This window comes from Dipodomys merriami, unplaced genomic scaffold (genome assembly GCF_024711535.1).
Source record: "Dipodomys merriami isolate MVZ:Mamm:240054 unplaced genomic scaffold, mDipMer1.0.p SCAF_3, whole genome shotgun sequence".
In the NCBI taxonomy this organism is placed as follows: domain Eukaryota; kingdom Metazoa; phylum Chordata; class Mammalia; order Rodentia; family Heteromyidae; genus Dipodomys; species Dipodomys merriami.
Genome location: NW_027204492.1, coordinates 2,351,100 through 2,376,178, shown reverse-complemented (window position 1 = coordinate 2,376,178; position 25,079 = coordinate 2,351,100). Strand labels below are relative to the sequence as shown.

The 25,079-nt window shown below is 44.9% G+C and overlaps 1 protein-coding gene across 4 annotated transcripts; it reads left to right on the top strand.

Moving 5' to 3' along the window:
• Positions 1 to 38: 38 nt before the first annotated feature.
• Nsdhl (NAD(P) dependent steroid dehydrogenase-like) lies at positions 39 to 23,086 on the top strand. Of its 4 annotated transcripts, XM_070039551.1 has the most exons (10): positions 39 to 239; positions 1,296 to 1,341; positions 2,908 to 2,967; positions 6,240 to 6,351; positions 8,980 to 9,138; positions 12,857 to 13,003; positions 16,558 to 16,686; positions 19,089 to 19,231; positions 20,827 to 20,929; positions 21,854 to 23,086. In XM_070039551.1, the coding sequence occupies exons 4-10, from the start codon at positions 6,280 to 6,282 to the stop codon at positions 22,184 to 22,186; spliced, it is 1,086 nt and encodes a 361-aa protein (XP_069895652.1). In that variant the 5' UTR covers positions 39 to 239; positions 1,296 to 1,341; positions 2,908 to 2,967; positions 6,240 to 6,279; the 3' UTR covers positions 22,187 to 23,086. The 4 variants fall into 4 exon arrangements, with proteins under 4 accessions (XP_069895652.1, XP_069895653.1, XP_069895654.1 ...); XM_070039552.1 differs by lacking the exon at positions 1,296 to 1,341; XM_070039553.1 differs by lacking the exon at positions 2,908 to 2,967.
• Positions 23,087 to 25,079: the final 1,993 nt, after the last annotated feature.

Below are 25,079 nucleotides of genomic sequence, written 5' to 3'. Positions count from 1 at the left end.
GGATCGCGGGGGCAAAGGGCGGTGCGGTGACGACCGAGGCCTGCCTTTATTGGACGAGGTCACTATAAAAAGATTGATTGGTTGAACCGGCTCCAAACTTGACCAATCCCCTTGCTGGAGAAAGCTCGGCTGATTCTCGGCTCACACGGGCGCGGAGAAAAGGGAGGCTCCGGACCAGTAGTGCACTGTGGACTAGCCCCAAGCAAGCTGAGGCTGGCCTGTAGGATATCTACAGACAGGTAAGAGTCACTGTCTCACCCTTGGAAGCCACTTTGTATCGGCAACAGGCCTGGGAGAAGGGCTGGGTGGGATAACCTACGTCTGAGGGATGAGGGAGGGGCCAGAAAAGATGTGACCAGGGCTATTCTCAAGGACAGCTCAGAGCCTGCAGGGGAAAAAGGGGGTGTAGAGTTGTCTCCTATCTACAGAGAGCAGATTCAGATGACGCTTTTTCTTTGAAACGTATCCCTTTAAGAAAAAATCCCTTGAGGTCTCACGTGAGCCTAGGCAGCCTGGGTGGTGAGCTGGGGTTCTTGGAAATGAAAGGGCTGACAGCTAGCATGGAGGGTCGAGAGGTCATCAGAATACAGCTTGACATCTAAACGTTTGACCCAGAAAAAAGAACAGTCCCCTCCTGTACATACTTAGCCAAATTTTGGAAGTGATGTGCTTCGAGAATTAAAAGGTTGTGGGCTAAATTGCAACCCCCTCGTGGACCTGAACATCCAGGGTCCTCCATCATCTGCTGCCCTTTAAGTTTAGGGGCAAAAATTTAGCCCAAGTTTTTTGGGCTGTGGGAAGGCTGGGACATATTAGCACTCCATAAATGGAACTTTTCCCCTTTGCAGTGAACCCAGTTCCAAAGCTTCTGTCATCTCTCTCTCTCTCTCTCTCTCTCTCTCTCTCTCTCTCTCTCTCTCTCTCTCTCTCTCTCTCTCTCTCTCTCTCTCTCTCTCTTCTCTCTCTCTCTTTCTCTCTTTGTCTCTCCCCCTTTCCCCCTGTCTCACCCCCTTCCCCTCTCCCTCTCTCCCTCTCTCCCTCTTCTCTCTCTCCTCTCCTCTTTGTCCCCTGCAGCTACTGGACATTGGCTTTAGCACCCTCCCTCAAGATTGTCACTATACTATTTGGGCCACACCTCCACTTCTAGAATTTTTCTGGTTAGTTGGAAATAAGAGTCTCATGGATTTTCTTTCCCACACTAGCTTTGAACTATGATCTGCAAATCTCAGGCTTCTGAGATGCTGAGATTAAAAGCTGAGCCACCAGAAACTGGTGTATTTTGTTCTTTGTTGCAGGAGAAGAATCTTCCTTTACTTTATTTCTAATGCTCCAGAGGAACAGGTTAGTTGCTTAGTAAACTTTGACTGAATGACTGCTCATTAGTCCTCCACTTTCCCACCATTCACCTCAGTACTCAGCCCTGATCTACCAGGCTAATCCACCTCATGAGCAGCTCTGGTCAAGTCAGTGTCCTGCTTATAGTCAGTGTCCTCATTATAGTGTAAAGTTCATATGAACTTCCTGCCTAGGATCATGCCTGCTAACCCTACTGACTTCCTGTCTCCATATCCTGTGCTGTAGTTTGGCTCTTAATTAATTGTCTTTCAAAGGCCAATCTATTGAAGGTTGGCCTCCAACCTGTAGTGCTATAGGATGATTGTACAATCTTTAGGGGCGGGGCCTTAGTGGACAGAAGTTAGGCCATGGGAAACATGCTCTCAAAAGAATTATGAGGGCTGGGAATGTGGCTTAGTGATAGAGTGCTTGCCTAGCATACGTGAAGCCCTGGGTTCGATTCCTCACTACCACATACACAGAAAAAGCTAGAAGTGACACTGTGGCTCAAGTGGTAGAGTGTTAGCCTTGAGCAAAAAGAAGCTCAGGCCCTGAGTTCAAGCCCCAGGACTGACAAAAAAAAAAAGAATTATGGGACTCAGTCTCGTTTTTCTTTTGCTTACTGGCCACCATGAACTGAACAGCCAGCTTCCTGCACTACATGCTCCCAGCATTATATACTGTTATCACCACAGACCCAAAGATCAGGACCAAGTAATCATGAACCAAAACTTCTAAAACCATGAGCCAAAATAAACCAGTCCTCTTTTTGTATTGGTTGTCTCAGGTGGAAAGTTGCTTAACCACACCTTGCTTCCCAATCAGCAGGGCAGCAGCCTGACAGTAGGTGTAACAAATGCAAATTCTGCCTAGGTTATGTGCCAACTATATGACCCTGAGCAATTGCTTTGACCTCTCTGAGCCTATTTCTTATTTATTAAGTGAGATCGGAACTGTCTACCTAATTGAATACTTTTTGAACCCTAATGGGATATGTACTATTTAGAAAGGCCTGACATTTAGCAGCTCTTCAAACAATATTAGTGCTTTTCTCCGGTTTATGATGGTCATTTCCCCTTCTGGCTGTCTCAGGCCTACAATCCATCTTCACACTATAGCCAGGATGATCTGTGGCACTCTGCCACAACCTGTGATTTCCAGGGGTATATAGCCCCTTCATGTTGTCAACTTTGCCCCCGGTCTTGCTCCACACTTGTAGTGATACAACTTCCAAAACATGCTGGCTCTATGCCACCAACTCATTCTTCCCACCTCACACGACCCACCTGCCTACCTATATTCTGCAGGCTTATTCTTCTTGGTGACCAAACACTTTTGATTCCTTGTAACTCCCTGGATCCCCCACAGTAGGGTGGGCTCCTTGAAGGCCCTGCTGCTCTATTTGATTTTTGCCTAGCTGACTTTTGGTAGCTTGTGAATGCAAGAATGAATGAATGAACGCTCACATGTTCTTTTACAAGTTATAGCTCTGCTTTTATCCCTGGGGGCTTGATTTAGCGTCACAGCAGCTCTGGGTAATCAGTGGCTATTTTCTACTTGTGTGTTAACCAGATGCAATGGAGTAATCCAATAGAGAGCCATTGAAACCTAGGATGAACACATTATGAGCAGGTAGGTGCCAAGGAAGCAGCTCATCTTTCCTAGCTAGTGGGCCTGAGCACAGGGGGCAGTTAAGCTAGGCTTTGAAGGATAATGGGAAGTTCACTGTGGAGAGGGTACAGCAGGAGCTGAGATCACAGGCATGCTGAAGGTTCCTGAGTATATTCAAAACTAGGCATTCTGAGTTCTCAAAGGAAATGAACAGAGTGACTAACTACACTGAAATATAAGGTCATATCAGGTCCCTGGATTGTCCCAGTGTAGTAATGGGTCACCTGAGACTTCTGAAGACAAATGCCATCTTAACCACTGATCCTAATCCATGCTTCCTCCCCTTTATCAGATGTTTGCATTCTGAAAACAGAGGCCTTCACTCATTTTCTTTTTGTTGCTTGTTTTGTTTGCCTGGCAGTTTATTTCTTTTTCACAAGGTTCCTGCTTTGCAGTATTTTCTCCAGTAAATGTATGTGAAAGTATGTGCTGGCATAAAGTAACTCCTGGAGGTTCCCAGCTCAGTTCTCCATATCGGGATTCCACACCCAGTGGTAGTAATGAAACTCTGCTTTCCCAACTCCATCAGCTGAGTCTTTTTTTTTTTTTTGGTCCGGTTGTGGGGCCTGAACTCTGGGCCTGAGCACTGTCCCTCAGCTCTTCAGCTCAAGGCCAGTGCTCTACCACTTGAGCCACAGCGCCACTTCCGGCTTTTTTCTTTTTGCTTATGTGGTGCTGAGGAATCGAACCCAGGGCCTCAGGCATGCAAGGCAAGCGCTCTACCACTGAGCCAACTTCCCAGCCCCTCCATCAGCTGAGTCTTTTGTAGACATGCGTTTGTCCATTTGTTTTTGTTTTTGTTTTTGTTTTAATCAGTTGTGGGGCCTGAACTCTGGCCTGGGTGCTATCCCTCAGCTCTTCAGCTCAAGGCTAGCGCTCTACCACTTGAGCCACAGTGCCACTTCCGGTTTTCTGAGTGGTCTATTGGAGATAAGAGTCTCGCGGACTTTCCTGCCTGGGTTGGCTTTGAACTGCGATCCTTAGATCTCAGCCTCCTGAGTAGCTAGGATGACAGGTATGAGCCACTGGCACCCAGCTCCATTTGTTTCTTTTTTTTAAAGGCAGATCAACTCTGGCCATGAGCTCACACTCACTGCCTCCACTGCACTTCTTTTTCTATTTCTGGTATTGGGGCTTGAACTTAGGGATCCTGCTCTCCCTATGCTTTTTCTGCTTATGGCCTTTCTTCTATATCTAGGAGTAAGTAGTCGAGAACTTTCTCAGCAGGAATCAGATTGGGCTCCCTCACTTGTCTTCATGGAATCCTATCAGGAACCAAAGGGAGTAGTAAGGCAGGTGAATGTCACCAGTATGAGTTAGGTCTCTTTTTCCTAGCCTAGAACATTATCACAATGAGATGGTAAGTGCACATCCTGGTTTTTAAAGATTTGAAGACTCACATTCTAAAGGAAGCAGATCTGAGGCTTCTGCTCTGTAAACCTTCACAATGCACCCCCCCCTTTTTAGGGTATTTTTCTTAATCATTCTGAGATCTCTTATTCTATGTATATACTTGGCAAAAGTGACATTACAGAATATGTACCATTTTAATCACAGTTTACTGGAGTGGCAGCGCCTTCCCATTGTGGTACAACCATCACCACCATTCACCTCAGAGCTCTTTTCATCCTGCAAAACTAAGTCTGGTCATTCCCCTTCCACCTCCCACCAGATGCTAATCTCAGTCTCTGAATTTGATCTTTCATAAGGGTTCCCCATATGAGCACATTTAGTATTGTTCTTTGGTGGCTGGCGCTTTTTGTGTAGCATGATGTTCTCAATGTTCATCCTTTGATCTTAAGATGGAAGGACATCCATCATGATAGCTAATGAATTTTGTTTATCCGTTTGTCCATCAATAGACAGCCAGGTTGCTTTCACCTTTTGACTATAGAAATTATTGCTGCTAGCCAGGCACTGGTGGCTCACACCTGTAATCCTAGCTACTCAGGAGGCTGAGCTCTGAAGATTGCGGCTCAAAGCCAGCCCGGGCAGGAAAGTCCATGAGACTCTTATCTCCAATAAACCACCAGAAAACTGGATGTGGCACTGTGGCTCAAGTGGTAGAGCACTTGCCTTGAGTTGAAGAGCTGAGGGACAGCCCCCAGGCCCAGAGTTCAAGCCCCATGGCCAACAAAAAAAGAAAATTTTGCTGCTGTGCACATTTATAAATGCATAAATGTATGTTCCAACTCTTTACTTTCCATTTGGGGGGATATATACTCACAAGTGAATTTGGTAACATGGTAATTCTTTGCTTCATTTTTGAGGAACTACCACATTTCCACAGCGGCTGCAGGATTTTACATTACCTTTGACAGGACACAGAGATTCCAATTTCTCCATATCCTCTCCCAATATGTGCTATTTTCTGCCTCTTGGCTCCAGATAGTAGCCCTCCTAATGGATGTGAAACATTCATTGTGCTTTTGATTTACATTTCCCTCAGGGTTAGTGATACTGATCCCCATTTAATATGTGTAGTAGCCATCTGTTCTCTTTAGCAGTAGCTTGTGGCTCACCTATTATCCTAGCTACTCAGGAGGCCAAGGTCTGAGGATCATAGTTTGAAGCCAGCCTGGGCAAGAAAGTCCATGAGATTCTTATCTCTAATAAATTACTGGAGTAGCTTTTTACAGTTCATGAAAAGGGTAGACCCTTAAACTCTGAACTCCTAGCCTGTGTACCATCTAATGACCACCCCAAGAGACAGAATAATTGAGACATGTAAGTGTCATAGAAAAAGCTGTAATTCAAACAACGTCCTTGTTGCAACTGGTAAATGAGGTTATTTGACTGCTTTCCAATTTGCCTCTAATCCAGGTCTATGATGAATTATGGGCCCAGCCATGGCCTCCCTCACAGGAACATGAGCTGGGTGCTTCAGCCAACAGCTCCAGCTATGATTCAGCTATCTGTGAAAATTCAGCACCTAGGGCTGGGAAGGTGGTTCAGTGGTAGAGCGCTTGCCTTGCATGCCTGAGGCCCTCGGTTCAATTCCTCAGCACCACATAAGCAAAAAGAAAAAAGCCGGAAGTGGCGCTGTGGCTCAAGTGGTAGAGCGCTAGCCTTGAGCTGAAGAGCTGAGGGACAGCGCCCAGGCCCAGAGTACAGGCCCCACGACCGGACCCCCCCCCCCAAAAGAAAAAAAAAGAAAAAGAAAATTCAGCACCTGCCTAAACACTAACAGCTAAAGGTGTAACACTAGTGTCTGTCTCTAACCCTGCCTTTAGGAAGAAAAGTTGATTGCATAAAGCTGTACTTGGAACCACAATGGAACAAGCAGTTGGTGAGCCAATCAGAGACCGAGGGGCACAGACGCTTCTGACAGAGGATATTCTCAAAGTGAGTACTGCCATGAAAAAGGTTAGCAAAAATCAGGTAGGAGGAAGTCAGGCCCATATATATTAGCAAGCCATTGACATTGACCAGTATACTAAGAATGTACTTAAAGCCGCCTGCTGGTGGATCTCCTGTAACCCTAACTACTCAGGGGGTTGAGTACTGGAAGATCATGATTTGAAGCCAGCTCAGTAAAACAGATCTATAATACTCTATCTCCAATTAATCAGAAAAAAATGCCAGACTGGCTGTGTGGCTCAAGGGATACAGTGCCAGCTATGAGCAAGAAAGCCAAGCAAGAAATATAAGTCCCCAAGTTCAAACCCTGGCACCAAAAAATACATTTAATACATTTACTAAATTAGTCAATACTGGGTATATTTTATAGAAGATACCTATGTTTATTTAAGATATATCAGTTACTTATTCCTGCATAGCAAATAACATCACAATGCAATGGTTTAAAAGAACATCCAGCTGGGAGCTTATGGCTTATACCTGTAATCTAAATAGCTACTCAAGAGGCTAAAATCTGGAAGATCACAGTTGGAAGCTATCCCAGGCAGAAAAGTCTGTGAGACTCTTATCTCAACCACTCAAAGCCAGAGTGGAGGCATGGCTCAAGTGGTAGAGTGCCAACTGAGCAATTGGGAGGCCCTAAATTTTTAAACAATAGTTTCTTTGGTCCTGACTGCAGTTTAGGCTGGGCACAGCTGGGGGACTGGCCACTGGTCTCCCCTGTCTCACTCGTAGCTCCAGTCACAGGACCTCAGGACTCACACATGCTTCTGGAAATAGTAGTTGGGCTATCATGATACAGCTCTTTGTCTTCATAGGGTGTCCAATAGAGTACCCTAGGCTTCCTGGTAGATAGGCAGAACCTTTTCCAGAGGGAGGCAGTAGCAAGCGCTAGGCTTCCTAAGATCTGCCTGGTGTTGCAAGTCTTAGAAAGGACTTGAAGGAACTACTGAGCCCAGTCAGGCCTCCTAGTGTGTCTTTACATAGATATGCAGGTGAGGTGTTTATTTAAATTAACTTTTAATGAATGTTACACTTTCAAAAAGTGATCATGTTGCTGAGCACCAGTGGCTCATGCCTATGGTCCTAGCTACTCAAGAGTAGTCTGAGAGCTGAGGATTGGGAATCCAAGCCAGCCCAAGTAGGAAAGTACATGAGACTCTTATCTCCAATTAACCACCAGAAAATCAAAAGCCAGGCTAGGAATGTGGCTTAGTGGTAGAATGCTTCCCTAGTATGCATGAAGCCTTGGGTTCGATTTCTCAGTACCACATAAACAGAAAAGCCCAGAAGTGGCGTTGTTTGAGCACAGAGAGGCTCAAGGACAGTGCCCAGGCCCTGAGTTCAAGCCCCAGTACTGGCAAAAAGAAAGAAAGAAAAAGAAAATCAGAAGAGGCACTGTGACTCAAGGTGGTAGAGTGCTAACATTGAGCAAAACAGCTCAAGGACAGTGCCCAGACCCTGAGTTCAAGTCTTACAACTGACATTAGGAAGCTAAGATGTGAGGATCATGGTTCAAAGCAAGCTCAGGCAGGAAAGTATCTCTAATTAACCAGCAAAGAAGGTAGAAATGGAGCTATGGCTCAAGTGGTAGAATGCTAGCCTTTAGCGAGAATGCCCAATGACAGCCCCCAGACCCTGAGTTCATGCTCCAGGACCAGCACACACACACACAAAAATGTGATTACAGATCACCTAGTTCTTCATGTGGAGCTCAGAGAAAGGTCTCTTCTGGGCCTCTAGCTCAAGCCACTTACCACCTGCAGTTCCATTTAGGTAATGTAAGTTTTGTTGCTATTTGGCAAGCAGAAAAAAGATCATACCAAACTACCATTGTCACCAAATTTCAAATTTTTATCTTTTTCAGAATAGCCTTTTTTCCCACTGATTGACTTTGTAGGAAATGAGTTCTAAACTTAAAGTACTAAAAAAAAAGAGCACTTTTGTCTTTTATACATATTCCGTATAAAATTGCTCTGAAAACAATAGGCCTGCTAAAAACAAAGTAAAATGAAAAGGATTGGATAATACCCAGTGGCCTTGATCATTCTCTTTATCTCAAGATTATATTGCAATTAAATTCATTGCTCTTCATGTCTTCCTTTCTTTTTATAGCTTCCCCACAGTAACCCATTCCTATGTGTGCCTACCGGGTTCCAGTCTGGTGTTCTCTCCTTGTCAGTTTCTCTTGCCTGCTTTGGGCACATTCTCAAATGGCTGGAGATTGGTTTAGTTTGTTTTGTTGTTGTTGTTGAGGGGGAGCTTATCGTCTTTGTTTTTGTGAGGGTATATGTTTTGGTTTTTGTTGTTGTAGTTTTTGCCTGAGAAAAGCATCCAAGGATCACATTTATAGGTGGTTTAATTCACTTGTCCTGGATCCAAAGCATGGATTGTACCATCAAACCCAACAAATATATGTTAGTTCATTCTCTTGTCCCACCTTGTTGATCCCAAGAAAGGTCGTGGTACTAGTCACTGAAGTGCTATCAGGCTGTTTCAGACAAGCAAACGTGCCTGCCCTTGTCTCAGTGGCTCGTGCTGTGTGAGCCTGGGCAGTTTATAGCTTCTGATTCTCATCCCACTGGTCCTCTTGCCATCCGTCTCTTTCCATAGGTGAAGAAGTGTACAGTGATAGGAGGCTCTGGGTTCCTGGGACAGCACATGGTGGAGCAGTTGCTGGCAAGAGGCTATACTGTGAATGTCTTCGATATTCGCCAAGGATTTGACAATCCCCGTGTGCACTTCTTTTTGGGTGACCTCTGCAGCCAACAGGTAATGGCCCCTGTAGCCTTTCTGATCTTCCCAAGTACTTCTGTGCTCTGGGGTCAGACACTGAAACCATGTGACAATTTTAGTGCCTGGAAAAAAACCTCCTTTTAAGAGTGTTAAAAATTATGGGAAACAACACATACAACATTTTCATTACTCCCAATGAATATGTATGTGTGTGTATGTGGGGGGGGTATAGGGAGGGGACACCGAATGTCATAGGAGAGCTAAAACAGCTGCTGTCCATGCCTTAGTGAGCGGAAGGGGCTGGGTGTCAAGAAAGCCTTACCAGGAAGGTTTTGCTACACATGTCATGGGCTAGAATGTTCCATCCACTGCTGTGGAACACGCTGGTGCTGAGGCATAGGGTATCCAGTTCCTTTTAATTGAGATCTAATTCATGAACCATAAATTTCAAAACAATTTTAAGCATGCAGTATAGTATTTTTCAGTATATCCACAGAGCTATGCAAACATCCTTCAGTCTAATTCTATAACATTTTTATAACCCCAAAAGAAAATCTTTTTTTCCCATCTACTTCCTGTTGCCCCCTCCTTCCCTTTCTCCCTCCCTCCCTCTTTTTTCCTTTCTCTCCTCTCTCCCTCCCTCCCTCCCTCAGTCTCTCTCTCTTCTCTCTCTCACTCCTCCTCCCATGTCTCTTCCAATTCCTGGCATCCCCCTTCTGTTTTCAGTCTCTGGATTTCCTCACTGGTCTCCTAGGATGTAATACTTAGTCATTTCTCTTCCAACCTCAGGATTGCCCCTTCTCAAGCTCTTTTTCTCTGTCACTGCTAACTTTCATAGGCCCTAGGCTTTTTTTTAACCTCCTTTTCTTCCCCAACTACAGTCACTTTCATGGTGAGCCCTTCCTGATCATAGATTAAGTACTGTCTAGAAGCTTCTAAAACCCCAGCTGTCTCTGCGTAACACATGGCTCTCATACCCTCCTCTGACTATCTCAGCCAGGATATCTCACAGGCATTTCTGCTTACCCAGCTCCCTGCCACGTCCTCCTCCCCTAGCACAGCAAGCTTATTCCTGTAATCTTCCCATGTCCATAAATGGCCTAGTGTCTTCCCTTAGATTCATCCTAAAGTCCTTTCTCTCATCCCTTCCATCTTGTTTATCAGTAGACTACTGCTGACTCTGCTCTTAGTTCACCAACTTCTTTCCCCTTTGATTCGGCCACCCTGGTCTAACCCACCATCATCTGTCACTGTTAGAGGGATCCTTTTAATGCAGAAATTAGATCCCTTCTTCACTTCTTTGTGCAGAAACCTTCAGTGGCAGCCTAATCCATTTAGAGCAAGTGATAAAGGCTACACAATGCATATCGCAGGCACTATGTGCCTCTCAGACTTCACTCCTCCCGCCTTTCCCTCATTGTTCTGCTCCAATGAACCACCAGAAAATTGGAAGTGGTGCTGTGGCTCAAAGTGGTAGAGGGCTAACCTTGAATGAAAAAGCTCAGGGACAGTGCCCAGGCCCTGAGTTCAAGTTCCATGACCAACCAAAAAAAAAAGGAAAGAAAGAAATGAACATTTCAGGTAAAAGGAAACTGTACTTTGCAGACGAATGCCAACTAATGAATATAAAGAGTATATACTAAAAGGTGAATGCCCTCGTTTGCCACCAGCATGCTGTGCGGTGTCCAGGCAGAGAGCATCAGTATAATGCAAGGAGGAAAGGTACTTTTTGGGTGGCCGAATTCTTTCAGCCTTTTATAAAATGATCCAACAGCATTGCCAACAATAGAACAAACCTGTGCCACCCAAGGTATGCATGTCCTGACAACATACTACACTACTATGCAATTCCTGCCCAAACTAGTATGTCTTAATGGAATCATACGGAAATAGACAAATGCAAATTAATGGACAGACTGTAAAGTAGCCAATCTGACCCTTTGGCAAAGACAGAAAAAGAAACATAGGAAATTTTTCCAGATTAAAAGAGATGGAAGAAACAGAAGGGCCAAATACAGTATGTAATAGGTGATGGGATATGAGACCCCTCCCCCCCCCAGAATAAAAATGACTATAAAGTACATTGTCAAGACAGAGAAACTTGAGACTAGAGTAATTGTTGGATAAGATTATCCAATGTGTTGGGATCTTCTCTGTGTTCATTGTTTTCTGTTTATTTGAAAGAACATCTTTGTTCATAAGAGCCAGGTGAAGAATTTCAGGACACATACATGAGGTCTGCACCCGACTCGAGTGGTTTCTACATGAATTGTGTGTGTACTGAGAAAGGAAATTGGGACAAAAATAATCAATGGTAAAACAAGGCATATGATCTGTAATTGTCATATTCTGGTGAAAACTATGAGGCAGACCTGGAATTCATTACTTCATTAAGATTTAGAAAAATGGTGGCATGCTATCACTCTCTCTTCAGTTACTCAGATCTTTGTAACTGACCCAGATTCAATGGTTGATTTTTCCCTTTACTTAAATGTTTCACACACACACAAAAATATTTTTTGCAGTACCAAGGCTTGAACTCAAGGCCTTGTCCTTGAGCTATACTCCAGCCACAGTTTCATAAATAACTCTTACTGTTTTGTGTGTGTGCACGTGCCAGTAGTGGGGCTTAAACTCAGGGCCTGTCACTGCCCCTGAGCTTTACTGCTTAAGGCTACTGCTATACCACTTGAGCCACATCTCCACTTCTGGCTTTTTGGTGGTTTATTGAAATTGAGTCTCATAGACATCCTTGCCCAGGCTAGCTTTGAACCATGATCCTCAGATCTCAGCCTCTTCAATAGCTGGATTACAACATGAGCCACCAGCACCCACCTAAATAATTCTCATTCTTATTGATGATCATATTGTCCCTTCTTGACCAGCAGAAGCTTCTTCATGTTGGTTTGGGGCTCTCTTATCATATGTCCAGTAGCTTGGCAAACTTCTTTACCTTCTCATATTACATGATTGTGCTGTGTATCTTGTGTATTTCCTGCCTCCAATCTGCAACTAGCCATTTCCCCCAGGAGGGTTCCCTTTTATTAGCAAATTAAATATACCTGCTTTTAAGTACCTTTTGGGTTTCTATGTTGCCTGGCTTCACAGGTAGAACTACATGTTTGCATTGCTTGTTACAGTGTTTTGAATGGTGTGAGACTTTTTCATGGAAAGCTATATGTCTATGAATTCACCTTCCTCAGGTGGGAGTTTTGTCTGCTAGATCCCCTGAACATGTAGAGGGGTATTGCATCCATCTGTATCACAGGCTTCTCATACTCCAAACCCATTTCTATTGGGAACTAGTTAATGGGGCAGGGACAATTAAAATCAATTAAATTGCTAGGCGCTGGAGGCTCACACATCACACCTGTAATCCTCGCTACTCAGGAGGCTGAGATCTGAGGATTGAAGTTCAAAGGCGGCCTGGGCAGGAAACTGTGTAAGACTCCCATCTCTAATTAACCACCAGAAAACCGGAAGTGGTGCTGTGGCTTAAAGTGGTAGAGTGCTCACCTTATGCAAAAGAGCTTAGGGACAGGCCCTGAGTTCAAGCCCTATGACCAACAAAAACTTGGTTTCTGTCCATGTACTTCTGTATTACTTGACTCTTTTACAAGAGTATGTTTCTGTGTTTATAGAATTTTGAGTCAGCAAGGGACCTACTAGCGATAGATTGGAGAGTGAAAATATGAGAAGACTGTTGACCTGCCCAAAGGTAGAGTGATTCTTTTGTCTCTGTTTGCTTTTCTAGGACCTGTACCCAGCTCTGAAAGGTGTTAGCACAGTTTTCCACTGTGCATCACCGCCACCATCCAGTAACAACAAGGAACTCTTTTATAGGGTGAATTTCACTGGCACCAAGAATGTCATTGAAACCTGCAGAAAGGCTGGGGTTCAGGTAAGGGGAACTGCAGGGAGTGTTGTCAGGAATATGCGGTGGCCTGCGGGGGGATTCTACTTATTGTCTTCCTCCACTCACCCAGGGTTTCCTCTTAAATGTTGTAAAGATCTTAGAAATTCAGCCCTGGTGGTCATGAAGGATCACTTGCAAAGGCCAATTGGGTTTTCAATATTCTATCTTCATACAAATAGACCATCTGAAGACTTAGGTTCTTTGATCAAAGAGCTAGGAAATTTAGCCATTGCTTGTATTTTCAATTGTGATAGTCTACGTGACCATTTAAGTATGCCTTTCAACCATTTTGTAGTATCCATTCCATGGCATTAAGTATGTTCACATTGTTTTGCAACCATTATCACCATCTGTCTCTAAAACTTACCTTCCTACCTAACAAATCCTATGCCTCTTAAACAGTGTCATCATGACTCCCTCCCCTTAACCTCTGGCAACCACTGTGTCTTTATGAATCGGACTACTTTACAACATTCACATGAGTAGCCTCATACAATATTTGTCCTTTTGTGAGTCCCATTTCACTTAGTGTGATGTCTTCAAAGCTCATCCATGATGTAGCATGTGTCAGAATTTCTCTTTTGAGGAATGACCGTTTCTTCATTTTCCTTCATCCATCAGTGAACACCTGTCTTCCTTTAACCTTTGGGCTGTTACGAATAATGTTACTGTGAACATGGGTGTGCAAATACCTGTCCCAGTCTCTGTGTTCAATTCTTTTAAGTCTATACCCAGAAGTGAGATTCCTGAGCTTGGCCATAGAGTAATTCTCTGTTTAACCTTTTGAAGGCCCACCACATTGTTTTCCAGGCTTTACATGCATGTGCATGTGCGTGCGTGCGTGCGTGTGTGTGTGTGTGTGTGTGTGTGTGTGTGTGTGTGTGCGCATGTGCACGTGCACACGTGCCATCTGGTTCTAGGGCTTGAACTCAGGGCCTGGGCACTGTCCTTGAGCTCTTTTGCTCAAGACTAGCACTCTACCACTTGAGCCACAGCTCCATTTCCCAAGCTTTCCTTATGTTTTATTTTTTTATTTTTATTTTTTGACATTTTTTTAAATTGTGAAAATACCATACAGAGGGGTTACAATTACATGAGCAAGGTAATGAGTACATTTCTTATCAAGCATTGTTGCCTCCTCCTTTGTTTCCCCTTCCCAACCCTTCCCATCTCTCCCCCATCCCCAACCCACCCTCCTCCTTATGCTTTAAAAGAGAAAAACATTATTAGGTGCCAGTGGCCCACACCTATAATCCTAGGTTTTTGGGCAGCTGAAAACAGGAAGATCATAGTTTGAGGCCAACCTGGAAGAAAGTTTCCAAGACTCATTTGTAACCCATAGCTGGGTACAATGGCATTCAGCTGTCATCCAAACCTACGTAGGAAGCTGAGATTGGGAGGATCAAGGTTCTAGCCCAGACAGAAAAGTCCACAAGACTCCATCCATCTCAGCAGAGGGAAGCTAGATATAACAGCATATGCCTGTCATCTCAGCTAAGATAGGAAGACTAATATAGATGGTTTGCAGTCCAGACCCTATCTCAAAAGGAACCAGTGAAAAATGGGGCTGTAGGTATGGCTCAGTAGTAGAGCACCTAGATGGTAAATGTGGAGGAGGAAAAATACTGTGTTTGCTTATAGCAAGTAGAAATGTATGATTCAGGCTTGGGGGGATATGCATTCCCACCAGATGGTAGCTTGCTGCACTGTTAGCAATTCTGGTCCTCAGGGGGCCTTGACAGCACTCCCACCACTGAGTGTAACAGCTCCCTGACGGTGTGTGCCACAAGGCTCCTAGTTACCCTTAACTAGGAGCAAAATTTGCAGGGATCTGGGGGCTTTGCTCCTTGTGAGTATTCTTCTAGTTGCCAGCATATTTATTATCCACTGGCCCAGCAAGAACAGGTAGCCAAAGAAGTCTTGTGGCCTTCCATCAGTACAGTAAGAAGCTGCTACGTACTATAAGCAGCTTGTCATAGGTATTCTTGTCCTGCCTGAGCCTCTTCCTGGGCTCTCCCTTCAGCAACACTGGCCTCTACATGTGCCTTTACCAGAAAGTCCAGGTCTCAGCATGGGGCTCGGTATGTGGTGATTACAGATCTCCTAGATGGCTAGGATTGTCCGTGTGAGCCACTGGGGCTCAATTGGGATTGTTGTAATTGTACTGAACTAGGTAATTTCACACAGACTTCATAATCTTCCAAATACTGAGTCTTGCTATCCGTATGAGACAGCTCTCTAATTAATGCCTTTCAGTGCAGTTTTATATTGTATTTCATAAAGGTTTTGCATGCCTTTCATTGCATTTATGCCTGTGTATCTCATTTTTGATACTTTATTTTAAACTACATGTTTAACTATGGCTAATGTTTAAGACTGGTTATTATATTACATTTTCAATCATTGCTAAAATGTAAGAATATGGTTAATTTTTGCATATTGAATTTGGATTCCATAACTTTGCTGAACTCTAATGTTTTCTGTATGTTTAAGCACATGATTAATTTTTGCATACTGAATTTGAATTCCATAACTTTGCTCCATTCTAGTATTTTCTATATGTTTGCCTATGTTTTCTGTGTAGATATTTTTATTGTCTGGGAATGATAGCACTTTGATTTCTTCTTTTCAAATTGTTACAATTCTGTGTTTATCTTATCCCACCACTCTGGCTAGGATTTCTAGAAGAATTTTGAGTAAAAGTGGTAAAGATGTGATGTGATCTGATGGTGTTTAGTGTTGGATGAGCTACTCTGAACCAAAAGCTGAGGGCTGTAATAGCTTTCTTCTTTTCTTTTAATTTTGTTTTCTTTTTGGATGTGCTTCAGGGGATTGAGCTCAGGGCTTCATAGGTGCTAGGCAAGTGCCGTGCTTGGAAAGCATTTCTAAAGTTACATGCGGGCACATATGCATATATTTACATGTGTTTGTACATGTGTGTTTACATGCAAGGTTAGTATCAGACTAACCAGTGAACGGGGTTGTTTTTTTTATTATTTTTTTGTTTTTGTTTGCTGGTTCTGGGGTTGAGCCTGGGCACTGTCCCTGAGCCTCTGTGTGCTCAAGGCTAGCGTTCTACCACCTGAGCCACAGCATCACTTCCAGCTTGAGTCTCATGGGGACTTTTCTGCCCAGGCTGGATTTGGGCCATGATCCTCAAATCTCAGCCTCCTGAGTAGCTAGGATTGCAGGGGTGAACCACCAGTACCTGGCTTAACCAGTGAGCTATTACCGATAGACATCTCCCTAGAAGTTTATGGCGATGAGAATAAAACCATGAAATTCATTGTTTTAGATTGTAATGCTATAATGTGTTTGGAACCCGCATAGATGTGAGAGTATTGACCGGTGAATTCACTTTAGAAGATATGAAATGTGCTCTGACTAATGACTTGTACAGAGTGCTTCGTGAGTGGGGCTGGGAAAGAAAGTTGGGACTAGGAAAGAGGTGCCGTTTCACTCTTGCTCATCCATGACCCCTGAGCTGTTGGCATTGTAATCATTCCTGACATGTTTTCCTTTAAATCTTCCTCTGCCAGAAACTCATTTTAACCAGCAGTGCCAGTGTCATCTTTGAGGGCACCGATATAAAAAATGGAACTGAAGACCTGCCTTATGCCATGAAGCCCATTGATTACTACACAGAGACTAAGATCTTACAGGAGAAAGTACGTATTTTGAATTGGTCGAATAAGTGGACAGCTGAAGGGTTTACATTTCTAAGAAAAATGCATATGAACATAGGAAGTTAGTAGTCTGAGGCCCAAATGACAAACCTTGAAATTAAGATATGTGGGTAAAATGGAATTTAAAAATAAGAATAGAGGGCCTGGGAAGGTGGCTCAGTAGTAGAGTGCTTGTCTTGCATGCATGAGGCCCTGGGTTCGATTCCCCAGCACCACATAAGCAAAAAGAAAAAAAAAGCCAGAAGTGGCGCTGTGGCTCAAGTGGTAGAGCCTTGAGCTGAAGAGCTGAGGGACAGCGCCCAGGCCCAGAGTTCAGGCCCCAGGACCAACCAAAAAAAAATAAAAAAAGAATAGAATAGCTTAATGCAGTCTAAGAGTATTGTATTTTCTGTGGATTGTCTCCTTTAAGCCTCACAAGGGTCCTTTTAGGGCACTATTGCTATTGTCAGATTACACATGAGGACACTGATTTATATTGGGATCAAGAGACTTCATCCAGGGACACCTGATTTTCATGTGGCTAGCTTACCAGCAATCTTGGTTGAGGCTGCCAGGGGTCCAGGAAAGTTCTTCATGTCCATCACAGCCTGTCCCTCAGTTCATCATAACCTGGAGACACTGGCTGCTCCTGAACTGCAGACAGTTGGCCTTCACTAAGTACCTCTCCTCAACATTTGCAGTATATCGCTCCCACTGAGCTTTTCTCGCCAAATGAGTACTTACTGAAATGGAGCTTGATACAGAACCAATACTAGGCCACCTATGCTGCTGGACACTCTCGTAACTCACAACTGTTCAGTTACTTTCAGCTCACAAAGTCACAGCAGAATCTATGTCAGGGGACTTGAGAGTCTTCCCAAACCAAGAGTGCCCTTTAGGAAGCTGACATCCTGCGTCTAGACTGTGCCTACATGTGCCATGGCACTCTCACTAGCTCTCATTCCAAAGCCTTTTGTGGGCCCTGAAACAACTTTAGTTATCCCAGAAAAACTATAAACTCTCCTCTTGGGGTGCTGGGACTCCCACCCACAGCTGAACTCACCAGGGCTCAGCAGCTCCAGGCAGATGGCATCAGTCTCACTGGCATGGGCTTTGTGGTATTCAGCTAGAAGTCATTATAATCCCTTTTTTAACCGAGCATGGAACAAATGCTTCAGGAAGTTGTCTTTCTTTAGACACAAAACCCATTGCTCTGTATAGCCCTGCGTCACTTAACAGTGCTCACAGCTTCTGAGGAATGCATTGTAAGTTGATTTCTGACACTGTGGAAACATCATGCACTTAGACAAACTAAGATCATCCTCAATGATACATTTCTTTCTTTCTTTCTTTCTTTTTTGTTAGTTGTGGGGCCTGAACTCGGCCTGAACACTGTCCCTCAGCTCTTTAGCTCAAGGCTAGTGCTCTACCACTGAAGTCACTGTACTACTTCCTGTTTTCTGGTGGTTTATTGGAGTCTCACAGACTTTCCTTCCTAGGCTGACTTTTGAACCACGATCCTCAGATCTCAGCCTCTTGAGTAGCTGGGATTACAGGCGTGAGCCATTGACACCCAGCCTAGATAATACATTCCTAAGTGACCACCATGCTATGCTATATGCATCTGTTGTTGACTAAAATATTATGTGATGCATGATGATTGTGGCCTTGTGTTCTAGCATTCCATACAACCTCACAGAATGCATTCATTCTCTGTCTCTCCTTCTCCCTCTCCCCCTCTCCTTCTCCGCCCCTCTCTCTCTTTCTCCCCGCCCACCCCTCTCTCCCTCTCTGCAATGGTGACAGAAAGAACAGCTGCCTCCTCCAGAGTATTTGCAGCTCATGTCTTTTGGTGACCTGCTGTTGCCCTGTTTCTCCCAGCCATGAACTTCACACCCTCAGCCCTCTCAGATGCATCTTCTGAGCCCACTTTGGTTTGTGTGAGTCCTCTCCTACAAGGCAGTACACTCAGTATGGATTGAGCATCCTGAGCCTGGGGGAGATGTGCAGCCAGCACATGTCACTTAAGTCAGGAGTCCTTTGGATGGTGACCGCCTCACTTGAGGCTCATGGCTGACTCATGAACAGGAACGCTCACATGTTTTCCACAGACTGCTGCCACGGTCCATCTGCTGGATGCATCTGTACATTCTAGTCTTTGAATCCAAATCTAGGCTTTCAATGTAGTCTTGCTGGGTTTTATCTAGCAGTCTCCTGTTTCATCCTGTTTGTACCAGTGGCTACTGTGACTTATCCCAAGGCAGATAACCAGGAAGCCTGGTAGTCTATATACATGCAGACCACATTGCCTGTGTGCGTCCCATGTGCTGCCCAGCCAGCGATGTGCCATCTTGACTCAGGCTGAGAGTTCACAATGGACATCTTCTTCTGCTCTCTTTTTTCAGGCAGTGTTAGATGCCAATGATCCTGAGAAGAATTTCTTAACCATAGCCATCCGACCTCATGGCATTTTTGGCCCAAGGGATCCTCAGCTGGTCCCCATCCTTGTTGAGGCAGCGAAGAAGGGCAAGATGAAATTCATGATAGGGTAAGTAGGCCCCATTTCTTCTCCAGCACTCCCTGATCCGGGTGAACACACATGCAGAGAACACTTTGTGAATGGTGTTAGTGTCTTAGACTATTCAGGCTGCTGGAGCAAAATACCTCAACCTGGGTCACTTAACCAACAGCAGAAATGTAATTGCTCACTGTGCTAAAGGCCAAGAACTCTGAAAGCACTGCATCAACAAGTCTGCTGTCAGGTAAGAGTCTGTTCTGCATAGAGTTCCCTATTGTGTATCCTCACGTGGCACCAGAAAAGCAGGCTCACTCAAGCCTCTTTTATAAGGGCACTGATCACATTCATGAGGGCAGCGCTCTCATGGCCTAGTCAGCATCAGAGTCCCCACCTCTTAATACCAACACAGTTGAGATTAGATTCCAACATGCAGACCTTGAGGGGACACACATTGAGTAACGTCTTACTATATATTCATTTTCTCAGGCTGCCATAATAAATTACCACAAACATAATACTTAAAACAATAGAAATTGTGGGCTGGGAATGTGGTTTAGTGGTAGAGTGCTTGCCTAGCGTGCACGAAGCCCTGGGTTTGATTCCTCAGTACGATATACACAGAAAAAGCCAGAAGTGGTGCTGTGGCACAAGTGGTAGAGTGCTAGCCTTGAGCACAGAGAGGCTCAGGGACAGTGCCCAAGCTCTGAGTTCAAGCCCCAGGACTGGCCAAAAAAATAGAAATTGAATTTCTCAGTTATGGAAGCCAGAGATCCACAATGCAGATATTGGAAAGGTTAGTTCTATCAGCTGTGTGAAAGAATCTGTTCTAGGCCTATCTAAGCTTCTGGTGATGGCTATCAATCTTTCATGCTCCTTGCTTTTCAGTACATCCATCACTCCTCACTCTGTTACAGTTTTCATATGGCTGTCATCTTTCATTTCTTTGTCTAAATTTTCCTCTTATAAAGACATCAGTCATTGGATTTAAGGCTCATCCTGCTCCATAATGACCTTAGCTAATTAAATGTGCAAGGCTTAATTTCTACCTAGGGTCACATTCATAGGCTCCAGAGGGACATAAGTTTTGGAAGGACACTATTCCCTTGTATCTCTGTATCCTCTCAGGCAGGCTGGGAAAAACCTTTCTATTCATGTTTGGAAAGTAAGGAAAGTGAGCCTCAGAGGGGTAACAATTGGCTTAGAGTCAAGGATTAAGGCCCTGACTATTTGCATCTAGAAGGAAATTTCAGATGTTACAGTCCTTCCCAAGGAGAACAGATGGCCACGGGCCCTAGAGCTGACAGTAAGTGTGACTGTCTCCCAAACATGTCTTTTTCCTCCATCTCTTTTGTTCCTCCTCCTTTCCGTTTATTTTTTTCCCCTTTGGTGCTGGTCATACTGGAATGATGTAGGCAAGGACACTAAGCTTCCACAGTCATTGTTGGCCCTAGAACTCCTGGTCTAGGGCCCTCATCTGTTACAGGCATCCAGATGGGCCATGGTGAGCACTCTCAAAGTACTTGTGCTGTAGATGGCAGTCTCGGAAATGCCCATGTCCAGGAGCTCTGCTGAGCTCGCAGCCAATTACTCCCATTCTCACTGAGCCATTCCTTGTACATCTACAGAAATGGGGAGAACTTAGTGGACTTCACCTTTGTGGAGAATGTGGTTCATGGACACATCCTGGCTGCAGAGCGCCTCTCCCACGATGCAACCCTGGGCGGGAAGGTAAGGCACCTGCTTCTCCGGGCACTTTAAGGCCCCCATTGGCCACAATGGAGGCCCTCTAGTTGGGAGTTCTGTATTATCATATATCACATATCTTGGGCTAACCAAAATGCCAGAGCCAATGAGCTGGGTTTGCCCAAAGACTCAGGATCCTGTTCTCAGTGGAGCCTGTCTGTCAGTGTAAGCACCCCAAGCTGGATCCCATATCCATTGGGCAGGGTGTGTACTCCTGACTGTTTCTCCGACTTCACCCTCCAGTGTCTATTTTTGTGTTGGGTCACACATGCTCACACTGCTGTCACCCCCTCCATTGGGCGACAGATCTGAATCTCTTGGACTTTTGTGTGCAGCATGCAGAGCAGAAATTGATAAACCTGCTTAGTCCCCTGACCCCAGGGTTTCCTGTTTTCTCTTGTTTCTCACTCCTGAATTTGGAATCCCTCTATTTTCAGTCTTCCTTTATTCTGAATGTGTGCTGTTTTCCCACTCATTATCTTAGGGTTGGTTGGGAATAGGGTTTTGTGTGGCTTGCTCTAAAATAAGCATAGCATCTTTGCGAATGTGATATGGACATGAGATCAGTTTTACCATGAGCAATAATGAAATTAACAAACATAACCTTTCCAAGTTCACTTATAATTCTGCAATCATACATCTAGCTTGCATTGCCTTCCCTCCCCACGCCTGAATGCTGTCCATTTGCAGACTTGAAGGTAGACTGTGTCATACACTATAGCATCTAAGTACATGGGGAGGTCTCATATTCATTCACCTCATTGTTCAGCTGTTCTGACAAAGAGCTGTGACTGACACGGAATGAGCTGTTTTCCCACAATAGGTTATGAGTTGAGCTGCCGAGTGTGGCTGAGCTTAGGGGGCCCCGGCTGCAGGGCAGAAGATTCTAACTTCTTGTTCCTTCACCAGGCATTTCACATCACCAACGATGAACCCATCCCATTCTGGACGTTCCTGTCTCGTATCCTCACAGGCCTCAACTATGAGGCTCCCAAGTATCACATCCCCTATTGGGTGGCCTACTACCTGGCCCTCCTGCTGTCTCTTTTGGTGATGGTGCTCAGTCCTGTCATCCAGCTCCACCCTACTTTCACACCGATGCGGGTCGCACTGGCAGGCACATTCCACTACTACAGCTGTGAGAAGGCTAAAAAGGTCATTGGCTACCAGCCTGTGGTCACCCTGGATGAGGCCGTGGAAAGGACTGTGCAGAGTTTCCATCACCTGCGGAAGGTCAAGTGAGGCACCCGGGAGAGCAGCCAGGCCACTGCCTGTGCTCACCTGTCACTGATGAACTAATTAATCTCCTTCCATCAGCTTTCTTCTGAGATTACAACCCTCTGACTAGTTAGTGCCCTGTCCCTTCCATGACTGGGAGCGTGAGAAGAACAGCAGGCACTAGATTCCTGTTTCTGGAAACAGGAATCTTCCTATTGTGCTTTGTGCTCTCTTTGTCCCCCTGTACTCCCGCACATTCCTTCCCACAAAGACCATCCTGAAGTCACCCATTTCGTCCCAGTGGCCTTTTACATGATCCAAGAGGCCCATTTGCTGATGAAGGCTGGGGTACCAGATTCTTTCCATGTAGACCAATACGAGAGTGGAAGCCATTAGGCTCTGTTCAAGGGACTACACCTTACCAATAACCTGGAAGCAAAGCAGAAGTGATAGACACATGGCTGAGATTTCCAATGTAGACATGTTTTGTGATCACAGCATAAATGAATATAATCCCCATTAATCACTGAGGGGAATGACAACCCTAGTTTTTCACCTCCTACTGTGCTTTCAAGGGACAGTTACAATACCTGCCTACTTTTTTTTCCCCAGAAGACATTTCCTTTATCAATAGCATCCTGTCATCCTTGTTAGAGTAAGATGGTGATCTGACCCAGCAATGTGACGTACATGGAAACTGTTCGCTCCTCCCTAGTGGTCACCATCAAGCTAGGAGACCCTGAGCCAGAGAGAAAAGCCTCTTTCCTCTCCATGGAGTTTTGACAGAACGCTTCAGGCTCACTTCCAAAGAGTAGCAGTTTTTAACATTTCAGCTTTTTCTATTTTCTCATCATATTCAGCTTATAGAACCTGGTTTCTTCTCAGACTAATGGAAATGGAATAATATTAAAGAATTCTAATTTTCTTCTTTGTGTTTGTCCAAGGGTAGGGAGGTGGGTGGGGAGACTACAAGGAATGTATGCAAGCCATGCAGCTCATGTTACTGAATTATTAGCTTTCACTGAGGAGAGACCAACCCAGCTAGGCCTACAGGACAGTGAGATACAAATGTAAGTAAGACACTGTCTTAGGCAGTGGTGTTGACCTGGTATTGAGCCTCTGTAATACCAGACATGAGATGATGTTCTCACTTAGGATGAATGGTATGAATCCTTAAGGAAGTGGTCCAGCTTTGGCAGGGCAGGTGGTGCATTGAGATAAACCTCGAAGAATAAGGAAATGGCCAGCAGATCCAGACTCTTGGTTGACATTTCAGGCTGAAGAATTCAACAGCTGGGCCTAGTTTAATTAGCAGAATGTTGTATTTCTCAGCAGTACATGAAATCATGGTGTTTCTTGCACTCATGGTTGGCTTCAATTCAAACGGAACAGGCTAGTTTGGGGTAGGAAGCTGCAAACAACAAGGTGAAGACGGATACACGGGAGTGAGCTTTACTCTATGTGCCTGAGGGACATGTAATAGTTTACACAATTGGCAGTGTGCTCATGGAGGACAGAAACCAAGGAAATGCTCCTGGCCACCCTCTATGGAGCCTGGGAGAGCAGAGAGGCCCATGTAGTGACTAGAAGTAGATTGGAAATGAAAGCTCAATGGAATGCCTGGAAAGAAATCAGAGCTCAGCACAGAAAGGGAAGGCCCAGCTTAGATGGAACAAGGAAAAGTACAGGTGTCATAGGCAAGAGACCAGGGCTACCTGTAAATGTGGTCCAGGTAGACATTGAAGTAGAACAGTCATGAAAACAGTGACCTGAAAGATGAGACAGGTTAATTACGAATAGACCAGAGGAGTCTTCTGGACAGACCTTAAGCTCCCAGCAGACCGAGTACATTTCCTCTGTGCCTAGTGAGGGCTTTCATAGTTCCCTGTATTTCCCACCAAGCTCCACACCTCTTTACAGGAAATCTACAGCCAGGAAACCCTGTTCTCTGTTATCTGAAGAGCTCAGGCCCCACTGCAGACCTACTACTAAGTTGAGACTGAAGGTGGGCCTGGCACTCTTATGTCCACAAGCTCTGTGGGTGATTCCAAACCAATGAACTGTCCTCCTGAGGTCACTGAGCCCAGCCTCAGCCTTGCCCCAGCCACTTCAAGACAGAACTTGCCCCAGGCCCATTTCATCCCCACCCATTCCATTCCTGATGACTGATACCTTGAAGTGACTTCCTGGAACCCATCAAGACCTCTGCGTCTCTCGTCTCTCGTGTGGCACTTCTTGTCTAGAAAACCAGGTCCAATGGAAAGCAGTTTTCTCCCAGCTTGGTGACAGCTAACACCCCATTGCCAACTTCTTCCCCCATCATCTCCACTGCCCTCGTTCAGCATGTGACACCATCTGCATCTCGGTCAACTGTGTCTGGACAGATCACATCTCCTCCTTAGCCTACCTTCTAGTGTAGTTTCTATATGCATACCAGGGCATCAGATCTATAATAGACCTAAAGTCTGTTTCTCCAACAAAAATGATTTAGCAGGTCCCAGCGTTCTCTAAGCTCCTCCTTCTGCTTCAGTTGGACTTCACCACTGTTGGTTCCAGCCCAGCAAGGCCATGGTTTCCCATTCCTGCCTTGTCCTACATACCTTTGCTTAGACCACCCAGCTGCTGACATCATCCTTTCTTTGCTGCATTCCCCAGGCCCAGAATAGCCAGCCTTTCCCCACCAAATCCTGGACTGTTCTGCCTTTTCTCTGGATTTCCAGCCTGTGGTTCTTGGTTTTTTGACTTCCTCTCATATGTTCTCTGCTTGCACTCACTGTCCACCCCCTCACCCCCTCCCTTCATCGGGCCAGGGGCTCCTTGGGGGCAGAGCCGATCTATATCCTTACAGCACAGAATGAGGGCTCAGGCAATGTAGGTAATAAACTCCCTGCCTTGGAATCTTAGAGTAATAATCATG

What these genes read in the sequence shown, in the direction of transcription:
- Nsdhl (XM_070039552.1), top strand. Translation starts at nt 6,280, where the DNA reads ATGGAACAAGCAGTTGGTGAGCCAATCAGAGACCGAGGGGCACAGACG. An exon ending in CTAAGATCTTACAGGAGAAA is followed by an intron (nt 16,687 to 19,088) that starts GTACGTATTTTG and finishes CTCTTTTTTCAG; the next exon opens with GCAGTGTTAGATGCCAATGA. An exon ending in ATGCAACCCTGGGCGGGAAG is followed by an intron (nt 20,930 to 21,853) that starts GTAAGGCACCTG and finishes TTCCTTCACCAG; the next exon opens with GCATTTCACATCACCAACGA.